At 38.2% G+C, this 17,946-nt stretch overlaps 1 protein-coding gene across 1 annotated transcript in view; it reads left to right on the forward strand.

Moving 5' to 3' along the window:
• epb41a (erythrocyte membrane protein band 4.1a) overlaps nucleotides 1-17,946 on the forward strand; it is a 68,852-nt gene that overhangs the window by 13,344 nt on the left and 37,562 nt on the right. The window contains 3 exon segments of the mRNA XM_058752952.1: nucleotides 10,646-11,037; nucleotides 16,903-17,319; nucleotides 17,322-17,417. Of these exon segments, the coding sequence (XP_058608935.1) occupies nucleotides 10,654-11,037; nucleotides 16,903-17,319; nucleotides 17,322-17,417 (897 nt within the window). The 5' untranslated portion in view covers nucleotides 10,646-10,653.

Below are 17,946 nucleotides of genomic sequence, written 5' to 3' on the forward strand. Positions count from 1 at the left end.
ATCTTTCTAAAGTCATTTTCCCCCTCCAAATATCAAGTGAAAATTATATTTTGATCCCTGTCTACAAAATAGTGGATTACTCAGTAAATATTCATTGCACATTTAATCATTCTGTCCTTTCATTGCAATTTATGCTCATCTTTGATCATAAAAAATGTTATGGGGAAGTTTCTGAAATTTGTTTGATTTGACATGGATTGACCCTGTTTTACTTACAAATATCATGTTTTCATCTAGTAACATAAACAGTAAACAGAAACTGTTTGTGGGCAGGTTTCAGCGTGTGTCATAATTTGACTTTCAGGTCAGCGGAAACATGGGCTGGTTCTGAGAGTTTCGCAGATCCCCGTGTGTGTGTGTGTGAGTTTGCTGTAAGGTTACTGTTGTACAGATGTGTGCAGGTAGATCAAGTTCTTTAAAGTGAGAATCTTCGGCGAAATAGAAAGGCACTGAAAGTCACACTCTTTGCATCTTTTATTGTATGTGTTTGTGCAGCTGAATGGTTCAGTCGAGCAGATGCTGGGTGGGGAGTTTGGTTGTTGAGGACTTTAAGTAGATAAATGGAGAAGTTGAGAAGTTCACTTCCTGTTTGGTTTAATTTCAGAACGGTTTAATTTGCCTCTTTCTCTTGAACCCACCCTTCCCTCCCTTTCTCATCCATTCAGCCAACCTTATCCCACATTCTCTTTCTTTCAGGTTGTATCGGGGGGGGTCCTAATTGTATGGCCTAACTATATGATCGAGACGGTACCCCACCCTGAGTCTCTCTGAGCCATCAATTCTAGATGCCCTGATCAACCTGACCATCATCCCATTCATCCTCTTTCTACTCCTCCCCAACACTCTGTTCTACTAACTATTTCATAGCTCGTTTGTGGCGTGGTCCTAGCTAGTGAAAAGCGATTGCGTATGTAAGCAGATGCATATGTAAAATAACGCAATCACCAAACATCAAACAAACAGCATAATCAAACCTGCCTAACGTTACTTAACATTGCCTAATGTTAATGAAATGTCGTCCCAGGAAGTGTTGTAGCACTGTAAAGCTTTGGGGGAGTTGGTGGAAGTGATTGACTCCATCTATGTTTTGATTATCGATCTGAATCTGACCTCGTCTTTGAACATGATTCAACAAAAACATGATTTTTTCAGCTTTTTGTTCAAAATGTTGCTGTTTTTATGAAACGTACCCACATTCAAATGTTGATATAAAATAATGCATGAAGCTAGAATAAACAGCCGTATGTGAGCAAGGATACAAAAATGTGAAAGTATGGTCTGTAGTTTTTGCAAAAGCCATGAAACTGTCAAAAGTTCGCTGGATTACACATTTTACTTTTGCTGATAAATAATTGGGGATATCTTGGTGCACGTAGCACAGAGAAAGAGTACATGCTGTTCATATACATAAACTACCAGCACTGTAACAATACTTTTACCCTAAGTTCATGACACCTCTCTGAGTAATTTGCATGGTAATATGGCCTACATGACAATGTTAATGTATTTGGTCTTGGCGGAGTACCGAGACTTGCTACTGCCAATACATCCACAACATGCTGCTGTGAGCATGTAAGAAATACTGCTGCTGCAAATATAACATACATGAAATAACCCCCATATAGCATACATGATCACCCCGTAGCAGATCTATACAGGTGGAGCTGGGGAAGGTGGAGGGTTTCTGAAGCACGCTGCGAACTGCTACAGCAAACACTAGTCATATATTTGAATGTTGAGCAGCGAGCTAAATTGGCTACTGATTAGGGGTGGGCCAAATGAGCTAAAATTCATATCACAATATTTTCCATTGTCCAGACGATATCGATATTATATCGCGATATATGAAAAAAAAATTGGAATCACATTTTAGTAGACCTTAGTTAAATGACAGACAAAATATGTATTTTAACCTTATATACTGTAACTAGAAAAAAAAACATGATTTCAAGATCTAAGGCAAAAATAGAATGGTCTGACTTTAAATGTGTGAAATTATGCTACATAACACACCTGCGCAAAAGAAAAACAGCAAATGCAAAATCACTCTCTGACAGCAGATGGCGCTTATGTCCTCAATTTAACGTTCTTTTGGTTACCTCTGTAAATAAAGCTGCTGCTGCGCTTATGAACACGGAGGTAAGAGAAAGAGAAAATGCCATCTAAAGTTTTCTGAAGAGAGTTCCCTTCAGATAATCATTCATATTAACCCCTGCCCCCAATTCATTATTTATATTTTTCTTCCTATATTTCGACCATTGTGATCAGTGATCTTGCGCTGCCTGCTACAGTATTTTCTCTCTTTTTGTCCGTGTTCTGTGTAGGGGTCGACCGATTATCGGCCTGGCCGATTATCGGCGCCGATATTACTCATTTTTATGATTATCGGTATCGGTCGTTTTTAAAACCGATGTGCCGATAAAATTATTTAATTTTGAAACGCGGTATTTGGCTCTGATGCAGCCTGTCAGAACTCACCACTCTGTGGCCTCGAGCAGTCTCCGCCCACTGCGCATCTGATTTGTTGGGAGTCACGATTCAGACCAATCAATGTGGAAGACCAAGGCACTCTAACACTGAAAGCGCTTGCTACAGTTTCAGTGATCACGCATCAGTTGTCTCTCAAAGGCAGCAGCAGACCTTGCTCAAGTTGCAATAAATCACAATCCACTACACTGAAGTTGCAAAACACCTCAATATTATCTATTTATGGTTTCCGCGATAGGAAAACGCAGACGGAATCGCGGAAGCCAGTCATATAAAGGGAATTTACTGCGCACGGAGTTCGTCAAAGTTTGGATGAATTAATCAAAAGTAGGTCAGTTAAATTGACTCGCGCTATGGACTAGTATCTGTAAATACTAAGCTGCAAAAAGACTTATTTAAATATGAATTCTCTGTATATGTGAATGGCACAGACGCGCGGTTTTGATTATACACACACACACACTGAAGTGCGCGACGTCATGGGTGTTTTCAGCATCTGCCGCCTCACTAAATGAGGACATAAATACATGAACAACATCCCCAGAACTGCTCTGACAGTTACTTCATGAGCATTTGACCGTTTCATTTGAGTAAAACGATCGTCATATCACATAAGAGGTCCTCATGGCAACCCGTCAAAATAAAAGTTAGATTTATCTACTACTACAACAACAACAACTTTTGTTTAAAAGAATAATCACACAATACGCTATTTCTTCCATGTTTTAATTTTAATGGTAAACAGATTTGTTTGCCACAAAATTGAGTTTAACTCTCATTTGATTAAAAGATAACTGAAATTAATGTTTTATGGATTCATTTGCACTGCACTGTAAATTAAAACTAATCGAAATTACTGTCACATAGGCTAAGATTAAGAGACTGTCACAAAGGCCAAGATTAGGACGACATAAATTTTGACATTTCAATAGGCTATTGAACCAAGTGTGCCTATAACAGGCTATTAGTGTTATAGTTTAATTAAAATAGTTACAGTCTTCTTCACAACTTCTACAATGGAGCTATGAAGACAATTAAATTATTTACACTTATTATATTATAATTATGAGAGGTTATGCTATTCCACATACATTTCTAACATGTAAATTATTGAAGCCAAATACTTACATTTCCCCAAGCTGTTTAGCTGTAGTACAGTATTCATAGGCTTAATCATGAAGCGTGCAGTGGCCCCACTTTTAACTCTCTCTTTATATTACCCTTATTGTAGATGGATGCATGGAGGATGACAAGAGTAAGAAGTGCAATCAACACCAGGGAAGGCAGTTTTTGTCAGAGCCCTTGTTATTCTTAATTTTGACATTAATATTCATTTTTACATCAGACATAATATATCGGTTAAAAATATCGGGTATCGGTCCACTTGGGCTGTAATAATCGGTATCGGCATCGGCCCTGAAAAACACATATCGGTCGACCCCTAGTTCTGTGTCTCTGTCCTGAGTTAACGGCCGTTTACAGACTTAGTAATATTACCACACAAATGACATTTTGGGAAATTATTGTAATACAGTTTGTGTGCAGTTCCGAAGAGCTGATCGTGTGTTTGGAGCAAAAACTATCTGGTTCTGATTTATGTCCGATCAAGCGGGGCATCTCTCTCTCTGATGACGCAGTAACGACCGCGGGGGAAAAAATCTGTCTGTCCATCCAATGAAATCCATGAATATGTAACGGTATCCACGGTATAGCAAAATCCATGTCATGGCACAACATAATACTGGTAGTCACGTTAATACCGGTATAGCACCCACCCCTACTACCGATACAGGAGAGAACCAATCAGCTGTGTCGTATAATAATGATATAATAATGAGTTGGACCTATCGGACTGCGCCATCTAGAGTTTCATGCCAGAACTCTGTATTTGTTTTCCTCATGAGGACTGTTGGCTGATCCACATGATGTGAGTGATTTCAGTTCATTACTGTGCTTGTGGGGACATTTCAAAACCTGACTCACACACATTAAATGACAAGGAAAGTTCCTTGACCTGTTGATTTATTGAGAATAAAGTGATATTTGTTGTGAGAGGGAGGTTAAATGCATCTTAGTGCCAGATTAGTTGAATAAACACTCTGACTCAAACAGAAGCAGCCGTTCTGCATGAATGGGATGGTCTTTAGTCCAGTCTGCCCTCAAGAGACTGCATCTGCTTAAACTTGGACCCTCATAATGAGGCTTTGTAATTGCTTTACAAGTGAATGAGAAAGAACGACGGCTGAATAGCAGACCTGTGTGTGTGTGTGTGTGTGTGTGGACTAGATGATTCAACAGGGAGCTATTTGAGCCTGTAAGCATTTACTTGTCTGTGTGCTGTCAACTAGAATGACAACTTAATAATCAATCATTTTATTAATTGTCATCCCCATTAATCTAGGCAGAAATAATGTTGAAGTAGGCCTAGTTGAAATGACGAGTCACAGACCCAAATTTCAATGCAATATTAGCATGGAGGGGGACTTTGTTTTAGCTTTTGTACAGGTGGGGGATAGAGGGGACAATGGAGAAGGGACATCCTCCTAGTCTGGAGGATGGGACAGATGATTTGTTGAGTCGGGAATCGATAAGGAAGCCGCTCAGTTTAGTCTGAATCTGTACGGGACAATAGAACAGCATGAGAGCTTGTTTGGTGAGATTATGTTCTTTGTAGTCTGAGTGATTTTCCTTTGATGCAATTCAGGTGCAGCTGGTTTCCAGTAGCCGTGTGATTAGCTTCTTGTGTTTGTCAAGGGCGACATTGACGTGTACAGAGAGGACACACCAGCAAAATATATACAATGAGATCCTTGTATAATATAGTAGTGCAGTCATACTGCATTGGGGCTTTCGCACCGCGTAGTTCTGGGAAATTAGTTCTAGGAACTAGCCAGCAGGGTTGCATTCGCAGCAGGAACTCTGAAGCGGCCGACAGCGATGTTTTTTTGCGTGGCATTAACAAACGGCAACAACCGGTGAATGGAGGACGGGAGGATGTTTACAACAAAACATCTTTGTTGTATGTCGTGGGTTTTGTGATAACGGAGGAATGTAAACGCATAATTTACGCGATTGCATGAGCAAAAAGTTGGGCTAAGAAACTACATTTTTTATGGCAACTTGCAGTGTTACATATCATCGAAGCTGAGAAAAGAACACAACACTGCAGACAACAGGTAAATGCCGTTATCGCTGTTTTCCATGTTCGTGGAGTAAATATGTATACATGGCTTTTTAAAAATGCCAAGTAGCTGGTGTTCCGCGTGCGTTTGGCCAGTCAGCGTACACTTACGTCACGGATAGTTCCTATAGAACTGTTTTAGACCCTACTCTGAAGTAGAAGCTAATTTAGTTCCTCCAAACAGAGTTCCTAGAACTAAAACCAATCCTAGTTCCAAGTTCCTGTGGTGTGAACACGGCAAAAAGTGGGTAGTTCCACAGTTAGTTCAGGTACTATGAAAAGGTTCCCGCGCACCGCACCGAAAGGCCCTATTTTATCGTTTTTCATGGGAAAAAAATTCCAGTATTGTAGAGATATATGAAACACAGAAGTCACTTTCAAACCAAGCAGATTTCTGTTGGTCAGCGTGACAAATTCACTTGATCAGTTTAAACCTCATGTGAAATCTGCATGAGGAAATATTTCACCCTCACGAGAAATTCAAGATTGTGAAATCTTGACTGGATTTTGCCCTTAAAGATGCACGTTTCGCTCATTTTCAGGTTGGTAACGTTAATTCATTGCATTGAGCAACAAAAACCTGCTTGGTTTGAAAGTGACTTCTGTGTGAGTGGTGGTTCTTCAGTAGCTATGCTATTAAGAAGATACAGCGGACCTTTTTTTGCTTGCTAAATCTTGCTGTGATTTCTCTAACGTGACCGTACCTTTGTGATCATGTCAGTCAACAATAAACTTTTGCGTTCATAAACTTTGCATTCACTTATAAAACATTTACGTTGGCTCACAAAATGTTTGCAGTGTAAATGTAATGTAATAGTAATGTGTTCCCCTGAGAAACTTTGTGTTCATTTGCATTTGCTCGCAAACCTTGTATTCGCTCAAAAAACATTTACATTCGCTGACAACAATATTGCACCATATCACAAAATTAATTGCGCAAAAACTATTGCATTCTCTCGCAAAAGTATTTCATTCCCCTGATAAACATTTACCGAGAAACAAAACGTTTACGTTCACTCACGAAAGTATTAGGCCCTATTGCAAAAGCAGTGTTTTCCTCTGAGAACCTTTGCGTTCGCTCTCAAAACTATTGCATTCTCTTGCCAAAGTATTGTTCCCCTGAGAAACCTTTTGTTCACTTTCAAAAGTATTGAAATATCAAAAGCATTGAAATAAAGTCTCATATTTGTGGCCAGCAGGGCGGGGTCGAGAGCCGTGGGAATGGAGCTGGTGGGAGTGCCAGCATTGTAATATTGTAACAATACGATGTTACAATATTATTTTCTTGATCAGGTTTGCGAGAGAATTCAAAAGTTTAGCGAGTGAACACAAAAATTTCTCGAAGAACACAACCTCTATGGAAGAGAACACAAAAGCAATGAAATATATTTTTTTCATCACTACCCAGATAGCACACGTATGTCTGCAAGATGTCTGTTAAAGATCTCTTGATCTGGCTTTCAGATGTCAGTTTTACATACATTCTAAATCATAAACATCTTAAAGACATCTAATAGACGTCTATTTGACATATCCTATAGACGTATTGCAGATGAACAAACACCCTAAAAAATATGTCTTGCAGATGTAGACGTCACATAGACGTCTCCGAGATGTACGTGTACTATCAGTATGGGCTCTGTAGTTGTTTTAGTATGGAAGAGAAGGCAGCCATGCTGCTAAATTAAAAGATGTTTAAAGTACTGCATACATTAATACAAAAATTAGAATGCTAATAGATAAACTACAGAACTAGTCATTTTCAGAATTGTTATTCAAAATCAAATATCAGATTTCATGATGTATTGATTGCATTATTTAGTAAAGAGTTGTAATCAGATTGAAGACTAAGTTCACTACTGGTGAGCTCAAGCCTCGTCGCTGCATGTGTGAGTGCACGCTGACACAGCTGACCTCAGGCAATTCACTGTTGCCTGGGCAACACAGGTCAAGCTGAATAGGTACTTTAAAGACCACCTACCCATAATGCTTTAGTGTGTACATCTGCTGTGATGTCATCAGCCTTGAAGTGGTTTGTGTGTGATTTCTGTGTAATTACATTTAACACTGAAAGTGTGAACTTGTCATAATTGGATATGGCTTGACTGATTATTTTAAAATAGACTGTTGCATTATTAAAAGGCACATAAGATTTACTTTATCACATGTTTGCTGCTTGTGTGTAAGAGAGCGAGTGTGTGAGGTTCATTCAGTTGTTGTTTTGTGTTGTTAACACTCTTCAGGGTTCAGTGGAGATGTTGTGTGGCAATGCTCTCAGCTTGTCTTTGCTGAACTCATATTTGTGTTTGGTCCTCTCAACACAATCTTTCTCTTACACCTAGATTGCAGGAGTGATTGAAAAAAAAAATCCATTCCCTTTAGGCACTTTCTTTCTTCTGTGCAACATAAAACATGATATTCTGAAGAAATGCAATTGCAATAAGCTTTTAGGCTTCAAAAAGACACACAGCACCATAAAGAATTATAATAGAAGGCTATACACTATTTTACATCTGTAGTTAACTGACAGCTTTGTGGGCTGAACAGAACAGTCCAAAATTGAAATTATTCACCGAGACGCTCATTAATCGGACATCAACATATCTCTGATGAACTGTCATGAACATGTCAAGCACAGGGTCTGAGTATCCATATGGGCAATTGGGCTCATGGCCAGGGGCGCCATGTCCTGAAGAGGCAGCGGTGCAGGGTCTTAGAGATGTTTACAACACATTGGCCAAAAATGTAACATCATTGTCTTGCTGGATTTGTTTGCACATTCCTTGGCATTAAAAAAAAAAGTCACACGTGCTAAAGATTTTGAGCAATATTCACCTAAGAAGTGTGGACGAACACATTGGGCCATATGTCATATGTCATAACTACTTAATTTAACTTACGCTGTATAGTTTTTACTCAAATTCTCGTTTTACTACCCAAATTATACTGTATGTAAAATATAAATTAATTTAATCTACACTGTAAAGTTTTTTCTCGAATTCTCATGTATGCAATATCTAAATTAACTTACACATTAAAGTTTTCTTCATTCTTGTTTTACTTGAATTCTTTTTTTTAATCAAATTACATGATTCATTTTACTTAGACTGTAAAGTTTTCCTCAGAATCTCATGTTTTGCTCCTAAATTATATGTAATAACTAATTAATGTAACTTACACTATACATATTTCCTCAAATTCTCACATTTTACAACCAAATTGTATGTAATATCTAACAGTTTAATTTACACTGTGAAATATTCTTTGAATTCTCACACTTTACTACCAAATTATATGTAGTTTCTAATAGTTTAACTTACACTGTGAAATATTCCTTAAATTCTTATGTTTTGCTCCCAAATTAATACATGTAATTATATGTATAATGCAAATGAATATATTATGTATAGTTGTATAGTTTTAGTATAGTTTAGTTAGTATAGTTAGTAGGGGTGTGCGATATTGACAAAAAAAAAAAAGATATCTCGATATTTTCTGGGATTTTATTGTTACCGATAATTAGACTGATTTTGTTATGTGTTATTGTGCTGGCATCTTAAGGACTACTGTGGACAGCTGACTCCAAGTTTTTTTATATTCTTCTTATTCTGTGTGGTGGTCGGTTCACAGCAGTGAAAGAAATTTTTCAATAAGTTTAAATAGATTTTTACCTTTTATGGGCATTTTTACCTTTATAAAGCCATTTTTTAATAAAAGTGTGCATCATCTTTTGAGTCAAATTCTTACATTTAATCAGTCAATTAGAATAATAAGACAATTGGGCTGTTACCAAGCAAATGAAATCAGTATCAACAAAATTCATCTTTGCGATGCAGAGGAAACACAGAAGCTGCATCTGAAGTAGCATTTAGATGTATTTACACACTACTGTTTAGTGCAGAACATGATTTAACCTGCAGTTACAAATGCATAAATAAGGTTTTGATATTTTAAACATAAAAAGTTGAATACTGTTATTTGAAATTATTTAAAAAAAGATACTTTAAATGTGAAATTAAAACCGCCAGTAGGTGGCAGCAAGTCACTGTTAATAAGTGAGTCGTTGCGATTGAACCGAATCATTTAAATGGTTGATTCATTCAAGAACGAAACGCCGTCTTGTTTATCAGAGACGCAAAACAGCGCTGTGGCTGTGTTTGGAATTTTTGTTGGCGAAATAGAACAAAAATAGGCAATATGGTGTCTGAAACATAAGTCTCTTAATATTAACTTTGTATAAAGTCAATATCACATTTGTAATCATGCTGATTTTTGGAGAGAAAAATGGTACTCTGCATGTGATATTGATTAACTATATGAAATTATATAAATATATACATTTTCTGCCCCCATATTTTGAATGTTGTAATAATTTTAAATGTATTTTAATAGACTGAATCATGCAGTAAAAGAACGCACTCTAAATGCGCACATGCTCTAGTCTAACCTGCTAGATTTTAATAATGTAAGCGTGCACTCTGTAGGTGTGTTTTTTTTTTCTTTGTTTTTTTTTCCGATATACTCGATAATGTCAAATCGCACATCGTTAACAACAATTACGATATTATCGCAGATATCACACACCCCTAATAGTTAGTATAGTTTTCCTCAAATTCTCATGATTTGCTACCAAACATCCACTTATCTACTATCTAAACATTTTCCTTGAATTCTCGTGACTTCAGGCCACATGAGTTCTTGAAGCTGATGAATGATGAAATGCACTTAACCTCAAAAACGAAGTGATCTTAGAGATAGTGTGGATTTAGTGTGGGTTAAGGGCACTGAGCTTTGTTTTTTTTTTCAGACCTTACCTGAGACAGTCTTACGCACTTACTTCTTATTCCATGCACACATTTTCAAGTGTGTATTAGGAGGGAAATACTTTGGAAATCCACTGAAAATAGTATACCATCCGGACACTTTCAACAGTGCTGTAAAAATACGTGACTTTAACCGAACCGTCTCTTCCTGCAGCGACTGCCATGACCACAGACGAGGCGGAGAGCGTTCATAAGAAGCAGGTGTGTGAGCAGCAGCAGGAAGACAAGGACCCCGCTGCACAGGAGCCAGGCCCCGCTGACACCGCTCAGGACAGCCCCTCCGGCACCTCGCCGCCCCCCGGGGGCTCGGAGGAGGAACAGCAACTGAAGCCGCGCCAGCGCACCTCCGCTGGCCGTGGCCTCTCCCGCCTCTTCTCCTCCTTCCTGAAGCGCCGCTCACAGTGCTCGGACGGTGAGGGGGTGGAGACGGAGAGGGCCCGGGACAAGGACGAGCCCAAAGCTCCCATAGCGGACCCTGAGCCAGAACTGCGCATAGAGGGCGATGTTGCTCTAGACCAGCACTCAATCAGCAGTGCTGAAAACCAGGTGAGAAAGAGAAACAGATTAATGGTACTAAAACTAGAGCCAGATTTAAGATTCAACTCTGACAGAAATTCAGTGATGTCAAGGCTATTTTGTAATGTTTTGGTATTTAAGACACATGTGATCCAAACTAACTGTTATATTTTCTTCAGTGATATCTTTCTATTTAAGAGAATCCTTAGTAAAATGTATCTCATCATTTTGCCAATTTTGGTATCTGATTATACCAAAATTACAGGTGATAATTTTTGCTGTTATTCCAGCACATCTCGTCAAGAGTGACGTGAAGAGCAAAAGTTAATGCCTTGATTCATTAGTTTCATTAAATGTGATTATGGCACATTTGTTGAATTTGACATCATACCTGTTCCAGATGTTTAACAAATAAGTAAATGACACCATATAAAGAATAATTATATAATTATTGATGTATGATATACAAAACTATATATATATATATATATATATATATATATATATATATATAATGATATATAAAATATATGAAAAGGACAAAAACAACATAAAAGTAGTGATGCACTGAAATAAATTTTTTACTGGAAATGAAATTAAAGTTTTCATTTGGCTGAAAATTAAAACCAAAAATGATTTACTAATCATGTAATGAATCATATTTATTTAACAATCGACACTCAAATCTGAGTTGCATATAAGCATTTAAATTGCATTTTTTCTATTAACTTTTTTAATGATATACTTATGTTTCTAATTTGTTGTTGAAATATAAGCATTTAAATGGTGGCTTTCGTAAAAACTTGAAGAATTGAATCTAAATGTAATATAGACCATTTTGAGGGATGTAAAAAGTAACTATCTAACGCAACAGTCCTAACGCATTTCCATTTTTAATTTCTATAACTTCTGAGCATCCCAGAAAAAAATCCTTATTTTGATAAAAACACGTTATGACAGCCGTTTTAAGGTTAGTGGTTACTTAATTGCCTCCTGCTACCGTTTTGAAGTAGTTTGACGACAAGCAGGAAATGTTTATGGGTCAATGACATCACTGCATTGAATTGGTCTATTGTGCATATATTTAACAAAATGCTCCTCTCTAGAGATGTTTTTTTTCCCCCAGCTGACTAATGATTTTATGGAAATTCAATGCTTTCCTGAGGTAAATGTAATGTTAAGTGTTGTTTTCAAGCTGTTTTATTGACATTTTGCAGTTGAAACACCGATTGAGTGATTACATAAGTCACGATACCTTCTAATGTTCATTCATATCACATAATTTTAGTGATGTTTTGTTCAGGCATCAACTGAAAATAGCATAGACAAAAATATCTCTGTTTATCAAAATGAAGATCCATTAAAATCGTTAAATTTATATTGTTAAATCAGCCCTACCATCAACAAAGCTGACATGTTAGTCTGTTGTAGTTTATCCATTTTGTTTGCATTAAATGAAACAGTCACAATGTGCCATTAGAGAAGTGCTAATTAAACATCACCTTTTTGGACAAAAGTGTTCCTCACTTCTAAATTCGAAGTCTTCTGAAGCAAAACAGTAAAGCATCTCCAAGACTTTTGAAAAAATCAGAGTAACTGTACTGACATGTTTAACCTCAGGGTGACAACTGGATGTTCACACTGTTTGTATGTAGCAAGGGATGTCTGTGCAAAAGCAACTGAACTGTGGGGCTTCACACATCTCACATTCACACACTGAGTTATGGTCAAAGGTTGCGTGTTAAAACCTTCTCTGTGCAGCTCTCATCTGCTCCAGCAGCACAGTACACTAAAAGCATTCTGAGAGGCTGTTCATACTGAACGACTGGTATTTTAGGCATTGCTGACTGCTGTCAAAATGCGTCAGCTTTTTTTCCCCCCAATGCTAGCTTTTCATTATTAATTCTGCTCTCTTTTCTCTTGAATATGAAGCATTTTAAAGGGCTAGATCATCAAAAAATGATGACCCCTCATGACCCCTTTCTAAAATCAAGCCGTTCTCAGATGCCTGTCTGTGTGACGTCACACGATTGTCGATTGACAGTAGCGTTTTACTTTAGACCCGCCCTGAGTGAGCTGTCATCAGCTGTCATATTTTTTTTAATGAATTTTGCAAGTCGTCTTTCCTAATAATGTGCTAATTAGCAGGTTTCACAATGAATGCAGCTAAAGTTTACAGTCTCACAGAGAACTGCACATCACCCCATGGAAGAGAGGGGCGGGGTCAGCAGAGCTCATTAGCATTTAAAGGGAAATACACCATAACGGGTTGCTGTAAACAGAGCTGTTTTTCACAGGTTTTACACTACCATTGAGAAATTCTAACCAAAGCATGTTATAGACTTTTCATGAAGACCCTAAAGAATCATATCAACTTGTGGAAAATGGGCATCCGATGACCCCTTTAAAATAAAAAAATAGACTTGATTCTATATGCATTGGTTGTTGATTGCATTGTGAGATGTGGACGTTGCACTCAAAAGTGGAGGCAGATGAACGTGAGCTTGCAGGGGCGGGTGTAAGTTAGGGCTGGGCGATAAATCGATTCACGTCGATTTGTTTGAATGAAAATCGGTTTTCTCTTTAACATCCGCCGGCACCGACGCTCCTGTAGTCCCGAATGGGCTCAGCCCTCCCCACGCGCGTTTGCCATATTAGAGTTTAGTTAGGGTTTTGTGATCCCCCCGCAATCCGCCGCATCCCAACGTGTTCGCAAAGATGACGTGTACTGCGGAATGCGGATCCCTTAAAGCAGTGTTGCGCGGCTCACGAGACTCATGCGGCTCGCCAAGCTTTAATTTTTGGCTCGCATGCCAGTAAATAATACGATGATATGAGCAATACAGAGATTTCATAAAAACATTTTAAAAAACAAGCAGGGCTATAACATAACCCATAAAAAAACTCACACCGTGTCTACACCGGTCGTGAGCGTTGCGGTGCGATCAGGGCTTGAAAGCAGAAAACGCGGACGGAATCTCGGAATCTAGTTATAAAAAAAGAATGTACTGTATAACGCGGAATGTCATTGAATTTGTCAAAGTTTGGATGAATAAATCAAAAGTAAGTCATTACACTTAAATCAAATCGCGATATGAACTGGTATCTGTAAATGTTAAGCTGCAAAAATACCATTTAAATATGAATCCTGCGTGTCTCCTTATGAATGAATGCACAGACGCGCAGTTTCGTTTACTACACATACTGAAGCGCGCAGTGTTTTCAGCGTCTGCCGTCTCGCCAAATGAGGTCATAAATACATGAACAACAGTCAGTGTCTGCTCTATTACAAATTATTTATTTATTTTTTTAAATACCCAAAACAGCGGGATTACAAGATGGAAATATAGACTAGAAAGATATTTAAACTTGCTCTGCCCTTACGTCCATGACATTGACTTGAATAAATACAAGATGGGAGGAAAATGTATATTTCTTCTCTCCTTACTCTGTTTATGTGGTAAGTGACATTTTATGTACTGTAATGTAACTGTAACAGGCAACCGTTAGCAATTGTTATTCGTTTTCCGTGCCTTTCTGAATTTACGCTTTGGGCACACCCCCTAACCCCCACGATGTCATCGTCACATAATTTATCAGAACTACCTCCTATCTACTGAATAGCAAGATGTTAAACTTGTGTTTAAAGAAAACTTATCAAAAAGGGTCACATAATTTTATGTTTTATGTTACATTTTATGTTATATGTTATGTTATGTTACATTTTCACTGTTTACAATGGCAGAGCCTGCCATCTTGTCTCTTTGGCTTGTTGTTTCTGATTGCACTTTAACCCCAAGGGGGAAATCCAGATCAAATCCCAGAAGGGAAAATCAAAACAAAATAATGTTAAAACTTGTTTTGAACAATTTCTTTGTCATCTGCAGATTGATTTTAAGTATGGGGGGGGGGGAATCGATTTAAATCGTAAATCGGATTTTTTGTGAAAAAATCACCCAGCCCTAGTGTAAGTGGAGTAAATGATCGGAGAAGTCCTGCATACGGCACCAGAGAAAAGTCTATCAATTGTGTCATTTTGATTAAAAATGAAACAAATGCACAAATTAATTGTTCATAAAAAGTTCCATAACATGGATTTTTATAAAATAGCATGAATTTTAATTCCATGCCAACTTAAGGACGTTTTTTTTTTTACTAAGTCAAAATGTGCATTAAAGGGTTAGTTCACCCAAAAATGAAAATTAGCCCATGTTTTACTCACCCTCAAAGCTTCCTAGGTGTATATGGGTTTCTTCTTTCAGACGAATCCAATCGGAGTTATATTAAGAAATTTTTCTTGCTCTTCCAAACATTGGAATGGGAGTAGGTGGGTGTTTTCGTTCAACAGTCCAAAAGTAGTCACATAAAGCGCGCGCATCCATAATAAAACATGCCTCACATGACTCCGGGGGGTGAATAAAGGCCTCCTGTAGCGAATCTATTCTTTTTTGTAAGAAAAATATTTTTTCTCACTTCTGCTAACTGTTGTAGGCGGAAGCCGTTCCGGTGGATGACGTAGGACGTCGGCATTGCGTGATTATTGACGAACGTGGAAGCACAGAGGAGAGAACAAAACAAAAAGCCAGTCACGAATTAGAAGCCAAAAACAAGGATTTTTAAAGAAGAATGTAGGAGGATTTAGATATAAGCCAAGACTGGTTTTCCTTTGCTAAAGTAAGGAAACTTTGCTTCCTTTGCTCCTGTAAACAAACTTGTGAGACTAGCATATCTCACCGGCGCGTGCGCGATATATATGTCCTACGTCATCCTCCGGAACTGCTTCCATGTATGACAGATAGCGGAAGTGAGAAAAAAGTATTTATAAAATTTTAAATATGGATATTTTTCTTACAAAAACACATCGATTTGCTACAGGAGGCCTTTATTCACCCCCCCGGAGTTGTGTGAGGCACATTTTATTATGGATGCGTGTGCTTTATTTGAGTACTTTTGGACTGTTGAACAAAAACACCTGCCTACTCCCATTCTAACACTTGGAAGAGCAAGGAAAATTTTTTATATAACTACGATTGGATTCGTCCGAAAGAAGAAAGTCATATACACCTAGGATTCTTTGAGGGTGAGTAAAACATGAGCTAATTTTCATTTTTGGGTGAACTAACCCTTTAAGGTGATAGAAACGCATAAACGATTATGTGTTTTAAACATTTGGATGTGGAGGAGGAAGCAACACACTGGGTGTGAATTAACATTTATGCATTTGGCCCACTGAAAAAAAAAAAAAAATCAATATAACTCAACTTAAAAAATTAAGGCTGCTGAACATTTAAATAGTTTGATACAGAAACCCTCCACCTCCCCAGCACCACCTGTATAGATCTGATATGGGTATTTTCATTTACAAAGGTTACATTTTTAGAGGTTCTTGTTGTCATTTCACCATCCTGTACAAATTATGAACTCTCATGAAACCAGTTTGAAGGTTCTTCCAAAATTTACAGTATATAAGTATGCTGTGTCCTAAGTGACACTGGCGATCCCAGAATACATTGTGACAAGCTCAGGATAAAAAATGAAAACAATGTGGTGGTATACAGAAATGACGCATAAGGAACAGGGTGTTGATTTGGAATTTTGTTTTACTTTGTAGCAGCTTGAGGAACGAGGTGGTCTGCTTAGACCATTATGATACATTTGTGAAATTTTTTATAATCAATGCTAGTATCATCAGAGACTGCAAAAAATGGCTTTTAGCTTATGTTTATACAAAATTATTGGTTATTGGCAATCAAGTTGGCCTACTTTCAAAAACCCTAAAAGAATCATTCTGTAAGAAACCTTGGTTCTAAAAAAGATACAAATTTGTCTTCCTCCAGTGAATTAATTGTGTAATAATCTAAACTTTGGATTTTTAACCTATTTGTCTTCCTCCAGCAAATCATAGCAGATCAGAAGGAAGACGCCGAGCTGGAGTCCGGCAAGGCAGAAAAGGGGGAGAAGGGGGAGAAGAAGGAGAAGAAGGAAAAGAAGGAGAAGAAGGAGAAGGAGAAGAAAGAGAAAGCAGATAAGGAGAAGCCGGAGAAAAAGGAGAAGCCAGAGAAAAAAGAGAAAGCGGAGAAGAAAGAGAAGAAGGAGAAAAAAGAGAAGAAGGAGAAGAAAAACGAGGACAAGGCCAAAGGAGAGGAGGGAGAGAAAGACAAGGAGCGTGAGAAGGAAAAAGAGAAAGTAGATGAAGAGGCCAAGCTGGAAGACGCAGGTGCGGCAGAAACAGAGGTAAAGGAGGAAGGAGAAAAAGAGGAAGAGAAACAGGAGGAGAACGCGGTGGAAGAGGAGGAGGAGGAGGAGGAGGAGGAGGAGGAGGGAAGAAGCAGAAAGCATCTCGCCGCCCCAGGATCATGCACTGCAAAGTCAAGCTGCTGGATGATACTCTCTTTGAGTGTGAGCTGGAAGTAAGCGACATATGCACACACACACACACACACACACATACAACCGCCGCTTTTGTTGCTTATCAAATGCGGCGTATCGTTGTCTAGTCCCATGAGAGCGAGTCTGAAACTCAAGCGTTGCTCAAGGGCTTTTACTTCCTTTGCTAATTAACTCTCAGACTACCGAGAGACTATTTCTGCTGATCTGACACTTTGGCCTGTTTTTGTTGCCATCGTACTGTGTGGCTCTTGTCTGAAACCGACTGAGCAGACTCGATGTCTGCTATCTACGGAGACAGCATCCTAAGTGAAACAGAACATCCTTATTAGCAGCAACTTGACCCACAAGTCTCGCTTTACATTCACAGCTAATTCTGCTGTTAGCATGTAGCGAGCTAAGCTCTATGTTCAGAATGGAATACAAGGCAACTGTTTTTATAGAACATGAACTGTATACTTCAAAAATAATAGGAGAAACCGTCTGCATAATTCCATGTTCCACTTTGTTGTCACATGACCTCGCTACTTTGCATGTGAACTAGTTGTCATC

The sequence above is a fragment of the Onychostoma macrolepis genome, chromosome 19, assembly GCF_012432095.1.
Source record: "Onychostoma macrolepis isolate SWU-2019 chromosome 19, ASM1243209v1, whole genome shotgun sequence".
Taxonomy (NCBI): Eukaryota; Metazoa; Chordata; class Actinopteri; order Cypriniformes; family Cyprinidae; genus Onychostoma; species Onychostoma macrolepis.